The sequence below is a fragment of the Thunnus albacares genome, chromosome 22 (assembly GCF_914725855.1).
Source record: "Thunnus albacares chromosome 22, fThuAlb1.1, whole genome shotgun sequence".
In the NCBI taxonomy this organism is placed as follows: domain Eukaryota; kingdom Metazoa; phylum Chordata; class Actinopteri; order Scombriformes; family Scombridae; genus Thunnus; species Thunnus albacares.
In genome coordinates this window covers 754370-772558 of record NC_058127.1, presented here as the reverse complement: position 1 = coordinate 772558, position 18189 = coordinate 754370, and the positions used below count along the sequence as shown (strand labels likewise).

General features: G+C 44.0%; 1 protein-coding gene across 1 annotated transcript; it reads right to left on the bottom strand.

The window, feature by feature from the left end:
• Positions 1–3868: 3868 nt before the first annotated feature.
• tfr2 (transferrin receptor 2) lies at positions 3869–17564 on the bottom strand. The gene is made up of 17 exons (XM_044342440.1): positions 17535–17564; positions 17377–17451; positions 17241–17343; positions 15132–15324; positions 14914–15054; positions 11317–11425; positions 10995–11237; positions 10693–10832; positions 10447–10622; positions 10254–10373; positions 7742–7824; positions 7005–7068; positions 6755–6893; positions 6369–6453; positions 5435–5659; positions 5193–5333; positions 3869–4163 (listed from the first exon to the last, which is right to left on the bottom strand). Exons 1-17 carry the CDS (start codon positions 17562–17564, stop codon positions 3918–3920), a joined length of 2313 nt encoding a protein of 770 aa, XP_044198375.1. The 3' UTR covers positions 3869–3917.
• Positions 17565–18189: the final 625 nt, after the last annotated feature.

Here is an 18189-nt window from a genome sequence, read left to right as displayed (position 1 = left end):
ACACTTATAAACAACCTTATGCTCAAACATGGTGTTTGTTATGGCCAATCCATGGCTAGCACAGAAGTCATAGTCAATAAATGATTATTGATCATTTATTTATGATATTTTAATGTCCTAAAAGTAATTTAAAAAGGGACTTATTCAGTAACTTGATTTCTATGACAATAAAGAATGAAAGTGAAATATTTATTGTTCTATAAACAGCAGAACCAATAATAATCATCAATAAACTTACATTCTAATTGATAAAAATATTACTGTTATTATTGTATGTACTGTACATATGTGTGTATATACAGTATGTGTGTGTGTGTATATTTAGTGTGTATATACAGTATGTGTGTGTGTGTATATATATGTGTGTATATAGGTATCTATGTGTTATGTGTGTATGTTGTGTATGCTCCACACGTCTCCGTTCAGAGCGTTGGCGGCGCCCTGCAGCGTCCAGGTGAACAAGGCGAGCTGTCGTCTGAAGCGTCCCTCGTCGAAGCGTCCGGGGTCAGAGGTCAGCAGGGCCAAGTGCTCAGTGAGCGCGCTCAGAGTGTGGTTTCCACGGCCATGGATCACATGGATCACACAGATCTCCTGCCATTCCTCTATTATGATTCCTTTATTGAGATCTGAACACCAAGCCAGTCTTTCATCTTCTGAGGATTCCTTTGTTGCAGCTACAATAATTTGTTAAAAGTGAGATATTCGGCCGCCTGCTTTAAACGCACAATATGTAATTTCAGCCGCTAGGCGTCTCATTCAAAACGTTGAACAAAAAGTTGAGTGGATGACGGTGTGAAGTAGCAAGGGATCATGGGAGTTGTTGTCTCCGTTGTTAAATAACCATCTTCAGCAGGATAGGATTACTCCAGTGTTCATCGTTCAGGATGTTTTTACCCGCAGAGGTCTCCTCCTCTCCAGAAACAAACATACACGCAGATTAAAATCGTTTAAAATACTAATTAAAGCTGTTTCACCTAAAAAAACAATATTTCTCTGACGATGTTTGGTGACCACCGGACTTCCTGGAGGGGCTGTTAGCCGAGCTGCTGCTAACGTTTGTCCAGTTTATTTCTCTGATAACTTAAGATCCAGACGTCCAATGACTAAAATCCTTCTTCCGGCTAAAAGATATAGATAAAAACCACCTAAATTTATCATGAAAATGTGTCTTAAAACTGAATAAAAGTCCATTTATAACAGTTTGTGTGGAACAACCACAACGCTGATGTATTATCTTGTATGTGTGTAAGTTACTCTTTGGTAGACGCCATTGTAGCGGACAAACACAGCGCCGCCGTATGCATCTGGTGCGTGTTTACTCTTTGGTAGAGGAGGTATGACATCATCGACAGGCGACCAAATGAAACGGTCCGTTACTTTGATTAAATTACAGATTTCTCTGAGTTTGAAAATACACAACTCAACAACATATATAACACAGGTCTAGTTGTTTCTAGACATTTAATGTGGAATAATTACATATTATAGCTTTAATATGGGTTAGGTCAGTCTTTTCTGAAGTGGTTAAACTCAGCTGATCTAGAGAGATTTGTATCATCATTATGAAGTTTCTTATCTGGAGATACTTAAAATGCTTTGGATGAATGTTAAATGTATGTTTTACATCCTGAAAACTAAGAAGGATACCATTATTGTACAAGTCTACTTTCCCCAGATCAGTGAAAACTGGGATAGAGGAGGATTTCCTTCAAGATAATTTTGTACTTCGTGCCACACAATCATTGTATTATTAACAAAGGGATTTACTGTGCGTTTTTTCAGTTTTGATAGAAGACAAAGGTATTTTAGAGATTTTAGCCTCCTCAATCCTTAACCGCGGTAACAGAGACTCACACACAAACCAGAGAGAGGCTGCCCACTACTGAGCAGCCCAGTAACACCCTTACAGGTCTGAGGTTCATTCATATGGCAGGTCAACAGCCTTGAGCATCTATGGTTCCAAATAAAATTACAAAAAAGCTCGTTTCTGTTAAAAAATGTGTATGAGGAGCAAAAGGAATGGTCTGAAAGAGGTATGGGAGCTCAGGGAAAATATTCATTTTAATAATATCAATACATCCAATCATAGATGATGGTAGAGCTGTCCATCTATTAACTATTTTACCACTGAATCAATAACAGGGTTATAGTTTGTAGGTTCTGGAGTGATCTTTATACTGAGAAATATAATGATTTCTGAAACATTTCTGAAGGAGAAGATAAAGGGAATGTTTGTCTTCCAGAATTTTTAAGAAAGACTATTTTATATTTAGAGGCATTAAATTTATAATCTGAGAAACCTCCATATGTTTCAATTAGATCTAATAAATCAGGTATTAACTGTTTTACATCTGTTAGAAAAAGTACAGTATTGTCAGCATACAGTCCTATTTTATTGTCACAATCATTCATCTTAATACCTGTTATCTTGTTGCTGTCTAATACTAACAGCTAAAGGCTCAATGTTCAGAACAAACAGTAATGGTGACAATGAGAACAGCTGTTATGTGTCTCTGGAAAGAATAAACTGTGCAGATACCATATAGTTGGTCATTACTGATGCACTTGAATCCTTTTCAGCATGAAGTTCTACCACTGCTGTATCTGTAAAACTGTTTTGATCCAATGCTACGATAGATGGCAGGTGTTTCTCAAGCCTACATGCAAGAACTTTTGCTATAATTTTGTCATGATTAGAGACATGGGGATTCACACTATGTGGGAGGTTTCCCTGGTTTTAATATTAGAATTATTCACTGGTGAAGGTGGCAACTGACCCTTTTCCACAGATTCTTCAAACATGTCTAATAATGGGGAGTAATTTGTCGTTGAACTTTTTATAAATATGTGTAGGTATTCCATCTGGGACAGAGGCCTTTCGGAGATCCTCAAAGTGTTCTTTCCACCACTTGACAATGTCCCCAGTCAACCAGCGGTTCTCCACCCCTGCTGAAAGCAGCCTGGGCTAGGCCCTGCTTCCCCTCCCTGGGTTGCCTGACAGTTTGCCAGAACTTCTTTTAGGCCAACTGAAAGTCCTTCTCCATGGCCTCCCTGAACTCCTCCTGCACCCAGGTTTTCACTTCAGCAACCTCCTGAGCTGCTGCCCTGTTGGCCCTTCAGTACCTATCTGCTGCTTCAGGAGACCACTGGGTCACCCAAACATGAAAGACCTCCTTCACCGCCAGTGTCCACTAGTGGGTTCTCGGGTTTCTGCAAGACAGGTACCAACAGCCTTCCGGCCACAACTCTGAGCAGCCGCCTCCACAGCTGAGGTCCTGAACATGAGCCACTGAGATGCCATGTCCTCAGTCACCCCGGGATGCAGGAGGAATTCTGCCATACGTTCCCAGTCCACCCTCACTACTTGTTTGGCTCTCCCCGGTCTGTCCAGCAGCCTCCCCCACCACCTGATCCAACTCACCACCAGGTAGTGATCAGCTGACCGCTCTGTCCAAGACATGCAGCCACAGATCTGATGATGCAACGATGAAGTTGATCATCGATCTTTGGCCTAAAGTGTTTTGTGACCAGATACACTTATAAACAACCTTATGCTCAAACATGGTGTTTGTTATGGCCAATCCATGGCTAGCACAGAAGTCATAGTCAATAAATGATTATTGATCATTTATTTATGATATTTTAATGTCCTAAAAGTAATTTAAAAAGGGACTTATTCAGTAACTTGATTTCTATGACAATAAAGAATGAAAGTGAAATATTTATTGTTCTATAAACAGCAGAACCAATAATAATCATCAATAAACTTACATTCTAATTGATAAAAATATTACTGTTATTATTGTATGTACTGTACATATGTGTGTATATACAGTATGTGTGTGTGTGTATATTTAGTGTGTATATACAGTATGTGTGTGTGTGTATATATATGTGTGTATATAGGTATCTATGTGTTATGTGTGTATGTTGTGTATGCTCCACACGTCTCCGTTCAGAGCGTTGGCGGCGCCCTGCAGCGTCCAGGTGAACAAGGCGAGCTGTCGTCTGAAGCGTCCCTCGTCGAAGCGTCCGGGGTCAGAGGTCAGCAGGGCCAAGTGCTCAGTGAGCGCGCTCAGAGTGTGGTTTCCACGGCCATGGATCACATGACGAAATGGCGTCTCAACTACCGACACGTACTGAGACAAGAAGTAGTATTCCACCTGGAGGAGACACAATATCACAGTATCTGAGGTAGTGTTTGCAGTATTTGTGCAGTATCAGAGGTAGTGTTTGCAGTATTTGTGCAGTATCAGAGGTAATGTTTGCAGTATTTGTGCAGTATCAGAGGTAGTGTTTGCAGTATTTGTACCCTCATGATGCGGGTGTTGTAGAAGCGTGCAGTATCAGAGGTAGTGTTTGCAGTATTTGTGCAGTATCAGAGGTAGTGTTTGCAGTATTTGTGCAGTATCAGAGGTAGTGTTTGCAGTATTTGTGCAGTATCAGAGGTAGTGTTTGCAGTATTTGTACCCTCATGATGTGGGTGTTGTAGTAGCGTGCAGTATCAGAGGTAGTGTTTGCAGTATTTGTACCCTCATGATGCGGGTGTTGTAGGAGCGTGCAGTATCAGAGGTAGTGTTTGCAGTATTTGTGCAGTATCAGAGGTAGTGTTTGTAGTATTTGTGCAGTATCAGAGGTAGTGTTTGCAGTATTTGTACCCTCATGATGCGGGTGTTGTAGGAGCGTGCAGTATCAGAGGTAGTGTTTGCAGTATTTGTACCCTCATGATGTGGGTGTTGTAGGAGCGTGCAGTATCAGAGGTAGTGTTTGCAGTATTTGTACCCTCATGATGCGGGTGTTGTAGGAGCGTGCAGTATCAGAGGTGGTGTTTGCAGTATTTGTGCAGTATCAGAGGTAGTGTTTGCAGTATTTGTGCAGTATCAGAGGTAGTGTTTGTAGTATTTGTACCCTCATGATGCGGGTGTTGTAGGAGCGTGCAGTATCAGAGGTAGTGTTTGCAGTATTTGTGCAGTATCAGAGGTAGTGTTTGCAGTATTTGTGCAGTATCAGAGGTAGTGTTTGCAGTATTTGTGCAGTATCAGAGGTAGTGTTTGCAGTATTTGTGCAGTATCAGAGGTAGTGTTTGTAGTATTTGTACCCTCATGATGCGGGTGTTGTAGGAGCGTGCAGTATCAGAGGTAGTGTTTGCAGTATTTGTGCAGTATCAGAGGTAGTGTTTGCAGTATTTGTACCCTCATGATGCGGGTGTTGTAAGAGCGTGCGGTGGTCGGGTCGTGCAGGTCGCTGTAGTCGCTGGCTCTCTGCAGCGTCTCGGCTGCTCGGCTGTAATCACCTCTGGCGCTGAAAACCCACTGCGGAGACAAACCTCTGGACTGAAGACAGACAGACGGAAACTTTTAGAAAGTGTTTAGAAACAGAGAAAGACTGAAATGTTCAGAAATCCGTCAGTATGATGTCATCATGCTGTGCGTACCTGCAGCTCAGCAGAGTGCTTGTTGAGCTGAGCGCTGAACTGCAGCACCGTCTGAGCGTACGACGTGATGCGTAGCGGCAGGATGTGGTCGTGGGCCAATCGCAGCACCATCTCCCCCACCAGCTCCCCTAAGCTCCGCCCCGTGACCCCCAGACGACCCCCCAGCACTTCCTGTAGGCGGGACACGCTGTCCAACGGCGTGTTGACGAATGGGTACGCTCGCTCCTGAACATACACAGACAGGACAAGCTGTGTACAGGTCACATGACTTCAGATAACATGAGACACTGTGGAAGAACATCATATCCAGGACATAGTCTATACATTATTATATCTAATATGGTGTAACATGTCATAACAACGGTGCATGAGTCAATGTATCATGTAGAATACAAACATGGAACATGGCCGACATGAGATGACATAACAGGACGTGACATGAAGTAACATGAGATGATATAACAAGATGTGATGTAACAGTGTAACATGACATCATACGACCTGACGTGATGTTTACTTGACATAAACAAGACATGACATGAAAATAAAGTGACTTGACATGAAGGAAATCACATGACAACGAAGTGTAACATGATGTGACATAAAAACAGGACATGACATGAAATGACTAAAAATATCATGAAGTTACATAAAACAAAGTAACAAGATAAAACATCTAACATGTGTAACATGTGAAAGGACATGAAGCAACATGAAATGACTAAAAGTACCAAGATATGACATGAAATAAAGTAAATGACAAACTGACAAAAAATAACGTGAAAGCAAGCTGTAACATGAAGAGATTTAACATAAATTAACTACCAGGACACAACAGGATGCATGATGGCATGATGTAATCACAGGCTGAGATATGACACAACTCAGATTACGATGAGTACGTGATGATGATGATTCTGAATATGAAGAGTACCTCAGTGAATCTGAGCTCCATGGCTGGAACTCCTGCAAACGCTGTGAAACTGTACGCTCCACTGTTCAGATACAACGGCTTCATACTGAGGAGAAGAAGAAGAAGAAGAAGAGACATCAGGACCAAAACTCAAAGATTAGAGAAAAAGTCCAAAAACTGAAAACAGATTTGTGTATCAGAACTTTGTTGTTTCTTCTTTCCTCTCCCATTAATCATCTCACCACCCCTCAGATTTATCTGCTGACCCTTTGGAGGGGTAAAGGATCTGAGTACTTCTTCCACCTCTGTCCAGGACATTGTTAGCGTAGCTTAGCATAAAGACTGGAAGTGGGGGGAAACTGTTAGCCTTCTGTTTCTTGTGTTACGTTGCTGTGTCGGTGTCTCACATCCTCCAGCTGCCTCCGTCTCTCTCAGCCTGACTGTAGATGGTCTGACCAGCATGTTTCGGATGCTCCACCTGTCTGATGGCGGCGTCCAGCAGGTCGACCAGCAGAGGGCTGCTATAGGCTGACAGGACGTCATCCCCTGGGGAGGCGGGACAAACACACAGAGAGTAGTTTATTTCATCACTTTTCACCACCTGATTGGCTGGCAGCACATGCAAGGTCTCCTGTGATTGGCTGAGAGCTGTGTTACCCATGATGGCCTGGTCCAGACTGAAGTAAGCCACAGCTTTCAGGTGGAGCATGGACAGGTAACCCTGGCAACCAGAGGTCAAAGGTCAGAAGTTACTATGGCAACCATAGCAGGTTTTAGTAGCTTTTATTGTTGCTGCACAATAAAAAAACAATTTTAAAATGTTATAGTTTGTAGTTTTTAATCTCCTGAGGTTTTTAAATCTATTTAAATTTATTTCATGATTTTTATTACTGGTGTGCATTAGTTTCAAATTGTTTTACTGTTTTTGTTCTGTCTTATTATTGGATCGTCAGTCATCTGCAAAGTAGTTTTAACTGCACAGACCTGTACGAAAGGTGCTGTACAAATAAAGTTTGATTGATTTATTGATTGATCAATTCTACTTTCATGAAGCTTATACATTTTCAAATTTTGTTGACATTGTCAGAAAAGTGATAATTCTAATTTATGTTTATTATTGAGGTCGTAGTGGATGGGGGTGTACTGAGGTGTTCCTAATATTTTGTCCACCGCATTAACATACATGACTTTCCAATATAATGCAAAATGATCAATAACCTGACAAATAGTCCCTTTACACCTTGCATCCAGATTGTATCTAATATGATTTAACCTGGTCATATCAATAAAGTGACCAGTGAGTGTAGTTTATTGATATGAATAAACATATATCTTGTTTTAGGATGTATTTCAATGTGTTACAGTGGTGTTCTCTGCTCTCTGATTGGACGAACCTCCAGCCACTCAGTAGCTCCAACGTTCCCAAAATCTCCGGCGTCCCAGCTGACGAACAGCAAACTGCGTCTGGGACTGAAACCTGAGAACGCAGAAATCCACCAACACTGCTGTGATGAAGGCACTGATTCATAGAAAACATCAGAAAATGATTCCATTGTGTTCTACTGTCAAACAGACACTATGACGTCGAGGTTCTGGGTACTAATGTCGGTCACATGACTGATCATATCCGTCCTTGTTATCTTGACTGACAGGTTAACTGGTTATTGAGGGTTTGAAGTTGGGTTTTTACCATTTTGAACAATAACACTGGTAAAAACACTTCCTGTGAGACTGCAGCAAACCACCACCTACACCCGAAACATCACTGAGAATGCCACACCTTAGCAACCACCTGTTCAACATACAAAGTCCCCATCTAGCCCAAAAATACCTTAACAACAGTCTAGCAACCATCTCCAAACAACCCATTAACACTACAGTGATGCACTACAGACCACCAACAGAGTACAAACTGCAGCAATCAATAAGTTGTTTTATTTCCAAATCTTTAGACATTTTTCCAAATATATGTCGTTATTCATCTCTGTGGTTTGATCTCTGTGATGTTCTCCTTCCTCCTCGTCATCTCTCTGGTCACCTTTTCACTTCCCTGGTGCTCTATTTCTCTCACCAGTTCTCCTGATGTATCTCTGTTCATTAGTTGGTTCTTCTTTGGTAGAAAAAAAAACTGGTGATGTCACCCTTCTTCATTTTTACAAGTGTCTCCTACAAGATTCAGAGTGAATTGATGTTTGTCCTTTAATAGTCTTCATTATTAATAGTGGTGAACAACTTAATACTGAATGTTGTGGAAAGTTTGAGTGAATGTTTTTCACTTGCTGTCTGTTTCAACCTCCTGCAGCTCTTCAATGTTTCCCAACAGATTTCTGAAATAAGATTCAAAGTGATCAGTAATTATGGTAATGCAGCTTTCTTTGAGGGTTTAAACTGGCTCCTACATATAAAGACCATATTCACTAATTGTGTCACTTAAACTCTGTGAAGTCGCACATTTAATGCTGCCAACAATCCAAGATATCCAGTGTTTATCCAGTAATGCTGATTAAACAAAAGTTCTTTTCTCTGAGCTTCAATTTGAATATATGGTGAAAGTGCAAACTCTCAGGAAAGCTTTGAATGAACTGCTGACTAATGTGACTTTTTGTTTGGCGCTTGGAGCGAGTGATTTTAGTGCTTTCTTTAAACTGGATGCTTTCATGTGTTGCACTTATATGACTGATCTAAAATGTGGACATTTGTCTGCAGGACATGCAGTTTCAGAGATGTTGATAGATGCAGACACTCATAAACACTGGTGAATATTTGTGTTTAGTCAGGTTTAATCAGTTCCTCACACAATCAAACGTGTAACTATTACTAAACAGAACACGCTTCAGCAAAATGACCCACCCACTATCCACCTTTCTATTATTGGAAGTTGGCAACACTACACATACATTTAGCTGGAAAAAAGCCATCAGCAGTCATTGTGTGCAGCCAGCGAGGACCAGGAGAGGCTGCACAGAAAGCTGTTTGGTCCAGGAGCTGCTGCCCGCTGCAGGGACGACTAACGGCAGCATACATGGCTCTGACAGGAGTCTACAGGAATTGTATTGTATTGTATTGTAATAGTCTTGTATTCACTTGCACTGGGACATTGGAGTTTCACTCCTGTGAATTTCCAATCAGCCACAACTTTTCATTTATTTTTGGATTAGATGTCTAAAACTGGGGTGGCAGCTGGGGTGGCAAGGCATTTTTTAGGGGCAGCAGCTCGTAGTGACCACATAGTACCTACATAGTAACCACATAGTAACCACATAGTGACTACATAGTAACCACATAGTAACCACATATTAACCACATAGTAACCACATTGTACCTACATAGTAACCACATAGTAACCACATAGTAACCTCATAGCAAGCACATAGTAACGTCATAGTGATCACATAATATCCTTATAGCAACCACATAGTAACTACATAGTAACCACATAGTAACCTCATAGCAAGCATATAGTAATCACAGTGATCACATAATAACTTCATAGTAACCACATAGTACCTACATAGTAACCACATAGTAACCACATAGTAACCTCGTAGTGACCACATAGTACCTACATAGTAACCACATAGTGACTACATAGTAACCACATAGTAACCTCATGGCAAGCACATAGTAACGTCATAGTGACCACATAATAACTTCATAGTAACCACATAGTGACTACATAGTAACCACATAGTAACCTCACAGTGACTACATAGTAACCACATAGTAACCTCACAGTGACTACATAGTAACCACATAGTAACCTCATAGCAAGCACATAGTAACGTCATAGAGACCACATAATAACCTCATAGCAACCACATAGTAACCACATAGTAACCTCAAGGTAACCTCATAGTGACCTATCACCTCCATCAGTGAGCACACCTGTCTCCAGGTGAGTCTTACCGTTTTTCACCATGGCAGAGAATGTTCGTGCCAGCTCCAGCAGGATCGCTGTCCCGATTCCAGACTTCACGGCTCCTGGACCCAGCGAGTCCCTCTGAGCTCCCAGTATGATGTACTGGTCTGACAGGACACAGTGAGTTGCATCACTGCAGAAACAGGTTCAGTAAAACATAAATCTGTGTTCAGAGCTCACCTGGCTCGTCCCGGCCCTCCAGAGAGGAGAAGATGTTGTTGAGCAGGACAGGTGTCATGGCATTGTGGACGGCCATCTTGACTCGGCGCCCTGAGCTGAACTGTGGACCGACCACGCAGCGCACATATGGCAGCCGAACCCGCCACGACGGAGGACAGGACGGACCAGACAGCTGGCTGAGAGACAGAGGGATGCAGTGAGGTCACAGTCACACCTGAATAGGTAATTTGAGGGGGCGGGGCTCACCTGAGCAACTTGGCTGCCACGGTGGCACTGATTGGCAGAGCCGGGATGAGCGGCAGGCCGGAAGACTGAATTGGCGGGAACTGTGTGTGATTGAAGGAAGGAAAGCCGGGAGTGAAGGGGTCACCTGACCCCAGGTGTACCTGTGATTGGACAACAGAGAGGGAGATACTGATTGGTGTTAAGAAGCAGTGATATATTACACCTTAAGTGTGTGTGTCACATGTTCAGACACAGCGGTGTGTGTGTGTGTGTCACATGTTCAGACACGGCGGTGTGTGTGTGTGTGTGTGTGTGTGTGTTACATGTTCAGACACGGCGGTGTGTGTGTTCAGTCCGAGGCGTCGGGGGTCCTGCGGCAGGTCAGCGGGGTCGGGGTAGATCAAAGCTCCACCTGCTCCGTACCTCTCAGCCATCCAGACCTTTTCAGCGAAGCTGACCCCGCCCCCGACACGCATCACCACCACACAGCCAATCACAGACACACCCGAACTCTTCAGCCAATTGAAATCCTCCGGACGGCCGTAGTTGGCATAGACCACGCCCCCCTGCAGAGAGACAGACAGGTAAAGGTGAGTGGGACTGTGGTTACCATAGCAACATGTACATCCTGTCTGTGCGTCTCACCGTGGTACTTCCTGTGGCACTGTATGGACAGAAGTCTGCCGGGTTCAGAGGAATCTGCTCTGAGATCAGACCTGCAGAGTCCACCAGCCACAGAGAACTCCTCTGAGACCTGCACACACACACAAACAGTAAACAAACAAACAAAAACAACTAAAAACAAACCTCAGCCTCCAGGTGTTGTGGGGGGTCAGAGGGCGGGTCATACCTGCTGCTGTCAGGTTGTTTATTGGTTCGTACCTGCTGCTGTCAGGTTGTTTATCGGTCCGTACCTGCTGCTGTCAGGTTGTTTATTGGTTCGTACCTGCTGCTGTCAGGTTGTTTATTGGTTCGTACCTGCTGCTGTCAGGTTGTTTATTGGTTCGTACCCGCTGCTGTCAGGTTGTTTATCGGTTCGTACCCGCTGCTGTCAGGTTGTTTATCGGTTCGTACCCGCTGCTGTCAGGTTGTTTATTGGTTTGAACCTGCTGCTGCCAGGTTGTTTATCGGTTCGTACCCGCTGCTGTCAGGTTGTTTATTGGTTAGTAACTGCTGCTGTCAGGTTGTTTATTGGTTTGAACCTGCTGCTGTCAGGTTGTTTATTGGTTTGTACCTGCTGCTGCCAGGTTGTTTATCGGTTCGTACCCGCTGCTGTCAGGTTGTTTATTGGTTAGTAACTGCTGCTGTCAGGTTGTTTATTGGTTTGAAGCTGCTGCTGTCAGGTTGTTTATCGGTTCGTACCTGCTGCTGTCAGGTTGTTTATTGGTTTGTACCCGCTGCTGTCAGGTTGTTTATTGGTTAGTAACTGCTGCTGTCAGGTTGTTTATTGGTTTGAAGCTGCTGCTGTCAGGTTGTTTATTGGTCCGTACACGCTGCTGTCAGGTTGTTTATTGGTTTGAAGCTGCTGCTGTCAGGTTGTTTATCGGTTCGTACCTGCTGCTGTCAGGTTGTTTATCGGTTCGTACCCGCTGCTGTCAGGTTGTTTATCGGTTCGTACCTGCTGCTGTCAGGTTGTTTATCGGTTCGTACCTGCTGCTGTCAGGTTGTTTATTGGTCCGTACCTGCTGCTGTCAGGTTGTTTACCGGTCCGTACCTGCTGCTGTCAGGTTGTTTATTGGTTCGTACCTGCTGCTGTCAGGTTGTTTATCGGTTCGTACCTGCTGCTGTCAGGTTGTTTATCGGTTCGTACCTGCTGCTGTCAGGTTGTTTATTGGTCCGTACCTGCTGCTGTCAGGTTGTTTACCGGTCCGTACCTGCTGCTGTCAGGTTGTTTATTGGTTCGTACCCGCTGCTGTCAGGTTGTTTATTGGTTCGTACCCGCTGCTGTCAGGTTGTTTATTGGTTCGTACCCGCTGCTGTCAGGTTGTTTATTGGTCCGTACCTGCTGCTGTCAGGTTGTTTATCGGTTCGTACCCGCTGCTGTCAGGTTGTTTATTGGTCCGTACCTGCTGCTGTCAGGTTGTTTATTGGTTTGAAGCTGCTGCTGTCAGGTTGTTTATTGGTTTGTACCTGCTGCTGCCAGGTTGTTTATCGGTTCGTACCTGCTGCTGTCAGGTTGTTTATTGGTTAGTAACTGCTGCTGTCAGGTTGTTTATTGGTTTGAAGCTGCTGCTGTCAGGTTGTTTATTGGTTTGTACCTGCTGCTGCCAGGTTGTTTATCGGTTCGTACCCGCTGCTGTCAGGTTGTTTATTGGTTAGTAACTGCTGCTGTCAGGTTGTTTATTGGTTTGAAGCTGCTGCTGTCAGGTTGTTTATTGGTCCGTACCCGCTGCTGTCAGGTTGTTTATCGGTTCGTACCCGCTGCTGTCAGGTTGTTTATTGGTTAGTAACTGCTGCTGTCAGGTTGTTTATTGGTTTGAAGCTGCTGCTGTCAGGTTGTTTATTGGTTTGAAGCTGCTGCTGTCAGGTTGTTTATTGGTTTGAAGCTGCTGCTGTCAGGTTGTTTATTGGTTTGAAGCTGCTGCTGTCAGGTTGTTTATTGGTTTGTACCTGCTGCTGCCAGGTTGTTTATCGGTTCGTACCCGCTGCTGTCAGGTTGTTTATTGGTTAGTAACTGCTGCTGTCAGGTTGTTTATTGGTTTGAAGCTGCTGCTGTCAGGTTGTTTATTGGTCCGTACCCGCTGCTGTCAGGTTGTTTATTGGTTTGAAGCTGCTGCTGTCAGGTTGTTTATTGGTTTGTACCCGCTGCTGTCAGGTTGTTTATTGGTTTGTACCTGCTGCTGTCAGGTTGTTTATTGGTCCGTACCCGCTGCTGTCAGGTTGTTTATTGGTTTGAAGCTGCTGCTGTCAGGTTGTTTATTGGTTCGTACCCGCTGCTGTCAGGTTGTTTATTGGTCCGTACCCGCTGCTGTCAGGTTGTTTATTGGTCCGTACACGCTGCTGTCAGGTTGTTTATCGGTTCGTACCTGCTGCTGTCAGGTTGTTTATTGGTTTGAAGCTGCTGCTGTCAGGTTGTTTATTGGTCCGTACACGCTGCTGTCAGGTTGTTTATCGGTTCGTACCTGCTGCTGTCAGGTTGTTTATTGGTTTGTACCCGCTGCTGTCAGGTTGTTTATTGGTTAGTAACTGCTGCTGTCAGGTTGTTTATTGGTTTGAAGCTGCTGCTGTCAGGTTGTTTATCGGTTCGTACCTGCTGCTGTCAGGTTGTTTATCGGTTCGTACCTGCTGCTGTCAGGTTGTTTATTGGTCCGTACCCGCTGCTGTCAGGTTGTTTATTGGTCCGTACCCGCTGCTGTCAGGTTGTTTATTGGTCCGTACCTGCTGCTGTCAGGTTGTTTATTGGTCCGTACCCGCTGCTGTCAGGTTGTTTATTGGTCCGTACCTGCTGCTGTCAGGTTGTTTATTGGTCCGTACCTGCTGCTGTCAGGTTGTTTATTGGTCCGTACCCGCTGCTGTCAGGTTGTTTATTGGTTCGTACCTGCTGCTGTCAGGTTGTTTATTGGTTCGTACCCGCTGCTGTCAGGTTGTTTATTGGTCCGTACCTGCTGCTGTCAGGTTGTTTATTGGTTTGTACCTGCTGCTGTCAGGTTGTTTATCGGTTCGTACCTGCTGCTGTCAGGTTGTTTATCGGTTCGTACCCGCTGCTGTCAGGTTGTTTATTGTTTCGTACCCGCTGCTGTCAGGTTGTTTATTGTTTCGTACCCGCTGCTGTCAGGTTGTTTATTGGTTCGTACCTGCTGCTGTCAGGTTGTTTATTGGTCTGTACCTGCTGCTGTCAGGTTGTTTATTGGTCCGCACCTGCTGCTGTCAGGTTGTTTATTGGTTCGTACCTGCTGCTGTCAGGTTGTTTATCGGTTCGTACCCGCTGCTGTCAGGTTGTTTATTGGTTCGTACCTGCTGCTGTCAGGTTGTTTATCGGTTCGTACCCGCTGCTGTCAGGTTGTTTATTGGTTCGTACCTGCTGCTGTCAGGTTGTTTATTGGTTCGTACCCGCTGCTGTCAGGTTGTTTATTGGTCCGTACCCGCTGCTGTCAGGTTGTTTATTGGTTCGTACCTGCTGCTGTCAGGTTGTTTATTGGTCCGTACCCGCTGCTGTCAGGTTGTTTATTGGTCCGTACCTGCTGCTGTCAGGTTGTTTATCGGTTCATACCTGCTGCTGTCAGGTTGTTTATTGGTCCGTACCTGTGGGGGAACTGCAGCGTGGCGTACAGAGACTCGGTCCAGGTGTGATCCATCTGCAGCCGTCTGAAGCGACGCAGGATCTCTGAGGCCAGAGACGTTCCCTCTGCAGATCCGGGAGGGTGACTCGCTCTGCTGACCCGACTGAAAAACAATCAATCATCAATCAGTCAATCACTCCATTATATCTGACTGATAACTGATCAGTCACCCGATCATACCTGATGGTGTTGTGAATATCTTCGTCCTGTAGCAACTTCCTCATCATCACTCTCAGCTCTCCCAGGTAAAGCCCCGCCCCTCCCTCTGCAGGTGGCTTAGCCCCGCCCCCCGGCTGCCAACCCTCCTCTCCCCACCCCCCCACCTGCGTGCTGTGGCACCGCCCACCGAACACGGTGTAGGCCAATAGGAACGCTGAGAGAGAGACAGACAGAGAGAGCATCCAGACTTTGATGTTCTGATAATATTTTGCCGTCACTGTTGTGTAGAAGAAGCTTCTAATAACGACTAGAACAGGCTGAACACTGAACATTTTACTGCAACATGCTGCAGTTTTACAGAAAAGAACGTTTCCTTTTGTTTACTCTGTATATGAATGATCATGTCAGCTCCCAACCTAATCAATTAGTCATGTGACATTTTCAGATGATACTGTTATTCTCAGCTTACTCACAAGCAGCTCTAACATCAGCAGCTGCGGAGCTGAAGTGGATCAGTTTGTGGACTCATGATGAGCATCATCTGCACATCACTGTATGATAAACTAAAGAAACTATCAGATCACAGCTCTGTTTCCATACACAGTCCTCACATCACACAGGTCAGTAATTATACATATTTATTACATGGCTGTTATTTCTGAATAACAGACTGTTGCTATGGACGCAGTTCATATCAATTAACAGAAAGAAGTCCAGTAAAATTACCAGCAGCTCATTCCTGACATCATGTGGTAAAAAAATGTTGTTTTTGTCTCACTTCAACATCAATAGAAATGTTCGGTTTAACATGAATTATAACAGTAAGTTCATCTTAAGAAGGCTACAGTGTTTATGTTGCCATGGATACAGTTCCAACCATAGAGTCTAACAGACTATTTATTCAGAGGAAGCAATAAAATACTTTTTAAATCAATAAAATCATTTTTGAATCAATATTTTGTGTCAAATTATTGATTTCTTTAGTAAACATCAGTGTAATAAGCAGGTTAATGTACAGCGAGCAGGTGGTTATAGTGAAATGAACCCTGACAGGCTGATTCATGCATCTCCATCATTTCACTCGCTGTACGTTAACCGTTACTCAGACGTCCATACTGACAGAGGATCAGCTGTCTGTGTGAGAATCATCAGCTCCTTTTTTTTTTTTGTTTGTTTGTTTCTGTTCTTGTTTGTGCCTTGGCCCACATGTGTCCTGAAACCTCATGAGTCCCCCCACATCCTTCTGCCTCTCCTCCGCTGACCAAGACCAAAAGGACACAAGATCCACCTACTATGGATAGAAAAGGGCAGAAGCCCTGAGCTATCCCTCCAGGCCCATGAACTTCTAAGTCTAAATCATCAGCCCCCTCATTTCTGTCACTCAGAGTCTTTGGTGTCTGCAGGACTGTTCTGCTCTACAGAGCTGCCATCGAGTCCGTTCTACATCATGGTGTTAGCTGCTGGTTCAGGGCTGTAATCTTCAGTCTGGTTGAGACAGCAGGAAAGATTACAGAAGCAGCCAGAAACCCTTCACTGCCCAACAGCAGCACAACAGAGTTTAATCTGACGCCTCTCAGGTGATGAACTCTGGGAGGAGGTTCAGGGTTCCTCTGTGTTAAACACAATCATTATAAACATTCATTTGTTCCTTTATCAGTTAAACTTACAGACAGACGGCGAGGCTCTCAGATACCTGCTGCTCTCCACCGTCAGCATGTAAAGTCTGGGATTATTTACTGAGCTGTGAATGTTTGATATCTTATTACCTTAGACTGCAGTTTTTAATAGAGTGAATGTTTCTGTCTGCATGTGTGATCTTATTTACTGTGTTTTTTCTTAAATTGTTTTTATTGTGTTGTTGTTGTTGTTGTTGCAGCGATTCTCTTTGTCCAAGATGAATGTCTCCTGCAGTAGACAATAAAAGTGACCTTGACCTTAAACAACAGACTTTGCCTCATTTCTTCTTCTATGGTTTTTAATATGGAGCACAAAACAAATGTGTGATTTCCTGTCCTGCCAGACCTCCTTTAATCACATGATCACACTAATCAATAAAGTGTGTGTGCGTGCGTGTGTGTGTGTGTGTTTGTACGTGTGTGTGTTTGTATGTGTGTGTGTGTGTGTGTGTACCGGTGGTAAACACGATGACTCCACACACAAACACAAACACGCCGGCTCTTCGGTAACCACGGCGACCCCGCAGCACCAGCGCTGTGATGTCACTGCTTGGCTCCTCCTCCTCCTCCTGTGATGTCACAAACCTCACCTCCACCCTCTGGGCCCCTCCCCCCGCCTCCTCCTCCTCCATGGCCACACCCCCTGAGCGGTGGAGAGACACTGACTGAAGAGAGAGAGAGAAAGAGATGGTAACCATGGCAACGGGTCAGAGGGGGCGGGGCCATGCGGGGCACTTGGCGGCCTCACCTGTCTCAGACGAGTCCTGATGGCGTCCATGCCGACTGTCGCTGCTGTGATTGGCCCCTCAGAGGGGTCAGAGGTCAACGAGAGTCTGTTTGATCTGCTTAACTTTATTAACAGCAGAGTAAACACACACACACACACACACACACACACACACACACACACACACAGACACACACACACACACACACACACACACACACACATTCAGACTGTCTGATTTAAGGTGGAATTAAGAATTTGAGGATTAAAACTCAACAGTTTGAGACAAACTAAAGAGACGTTTACAACAAACATCAAACATGTTCTGAACTTGTGAGTTTAAAATGAGGAGAAATGATGACAGTAAATAATAAATAATAAATAACAAACATTGTTTCAGATGTTTATTGATTGATGTTTTAACGAGGAGAGAGCTCCATATCATAAATCATCATATGTCATTAGATCAGAGTGAAGGTTATAGTTCGTATGTGTGTGTCTGACTTACATTATTATTAACATACATCTTATAAACTGATTACAGATAAACTATTGATCTGAAGAGCAGCTGGTAGCCACAGCTGTCAGATGAATGATGTGCAGTAGAAGTACATACTCAGGTAAAGTACATGTACCTCAGAGTACTACAGCAGTAGTAAATGTACTTAGTTATTGG

What these genes read in the sequence shown, in the direction of transcription:
- tfr2 (XM_044342440.1), bottom strand. Translation starts at nt 17,564, where the DNA reads ATGGACGCCATCAGGACTCGTCTGAGACAG. An exon ending in GTGCCACAGGAAGTACCACG is followed by an intron (nt 11,238 to 11,316) that starts GTGAGACGCACA and finishes GTCTCTCTGCAG; the next exon opens with GGGGGCGTGGTCTATGCCAA. An exon ending in CTCTGCCATGGTGAAAAACG is followed by an intron (nt 7,825 to 10,253) that starts GTAAGACTCACC and finishes CTGCGTTCTCAG; the next exon opens with GTTTCAGTCCCAGACGCAGT.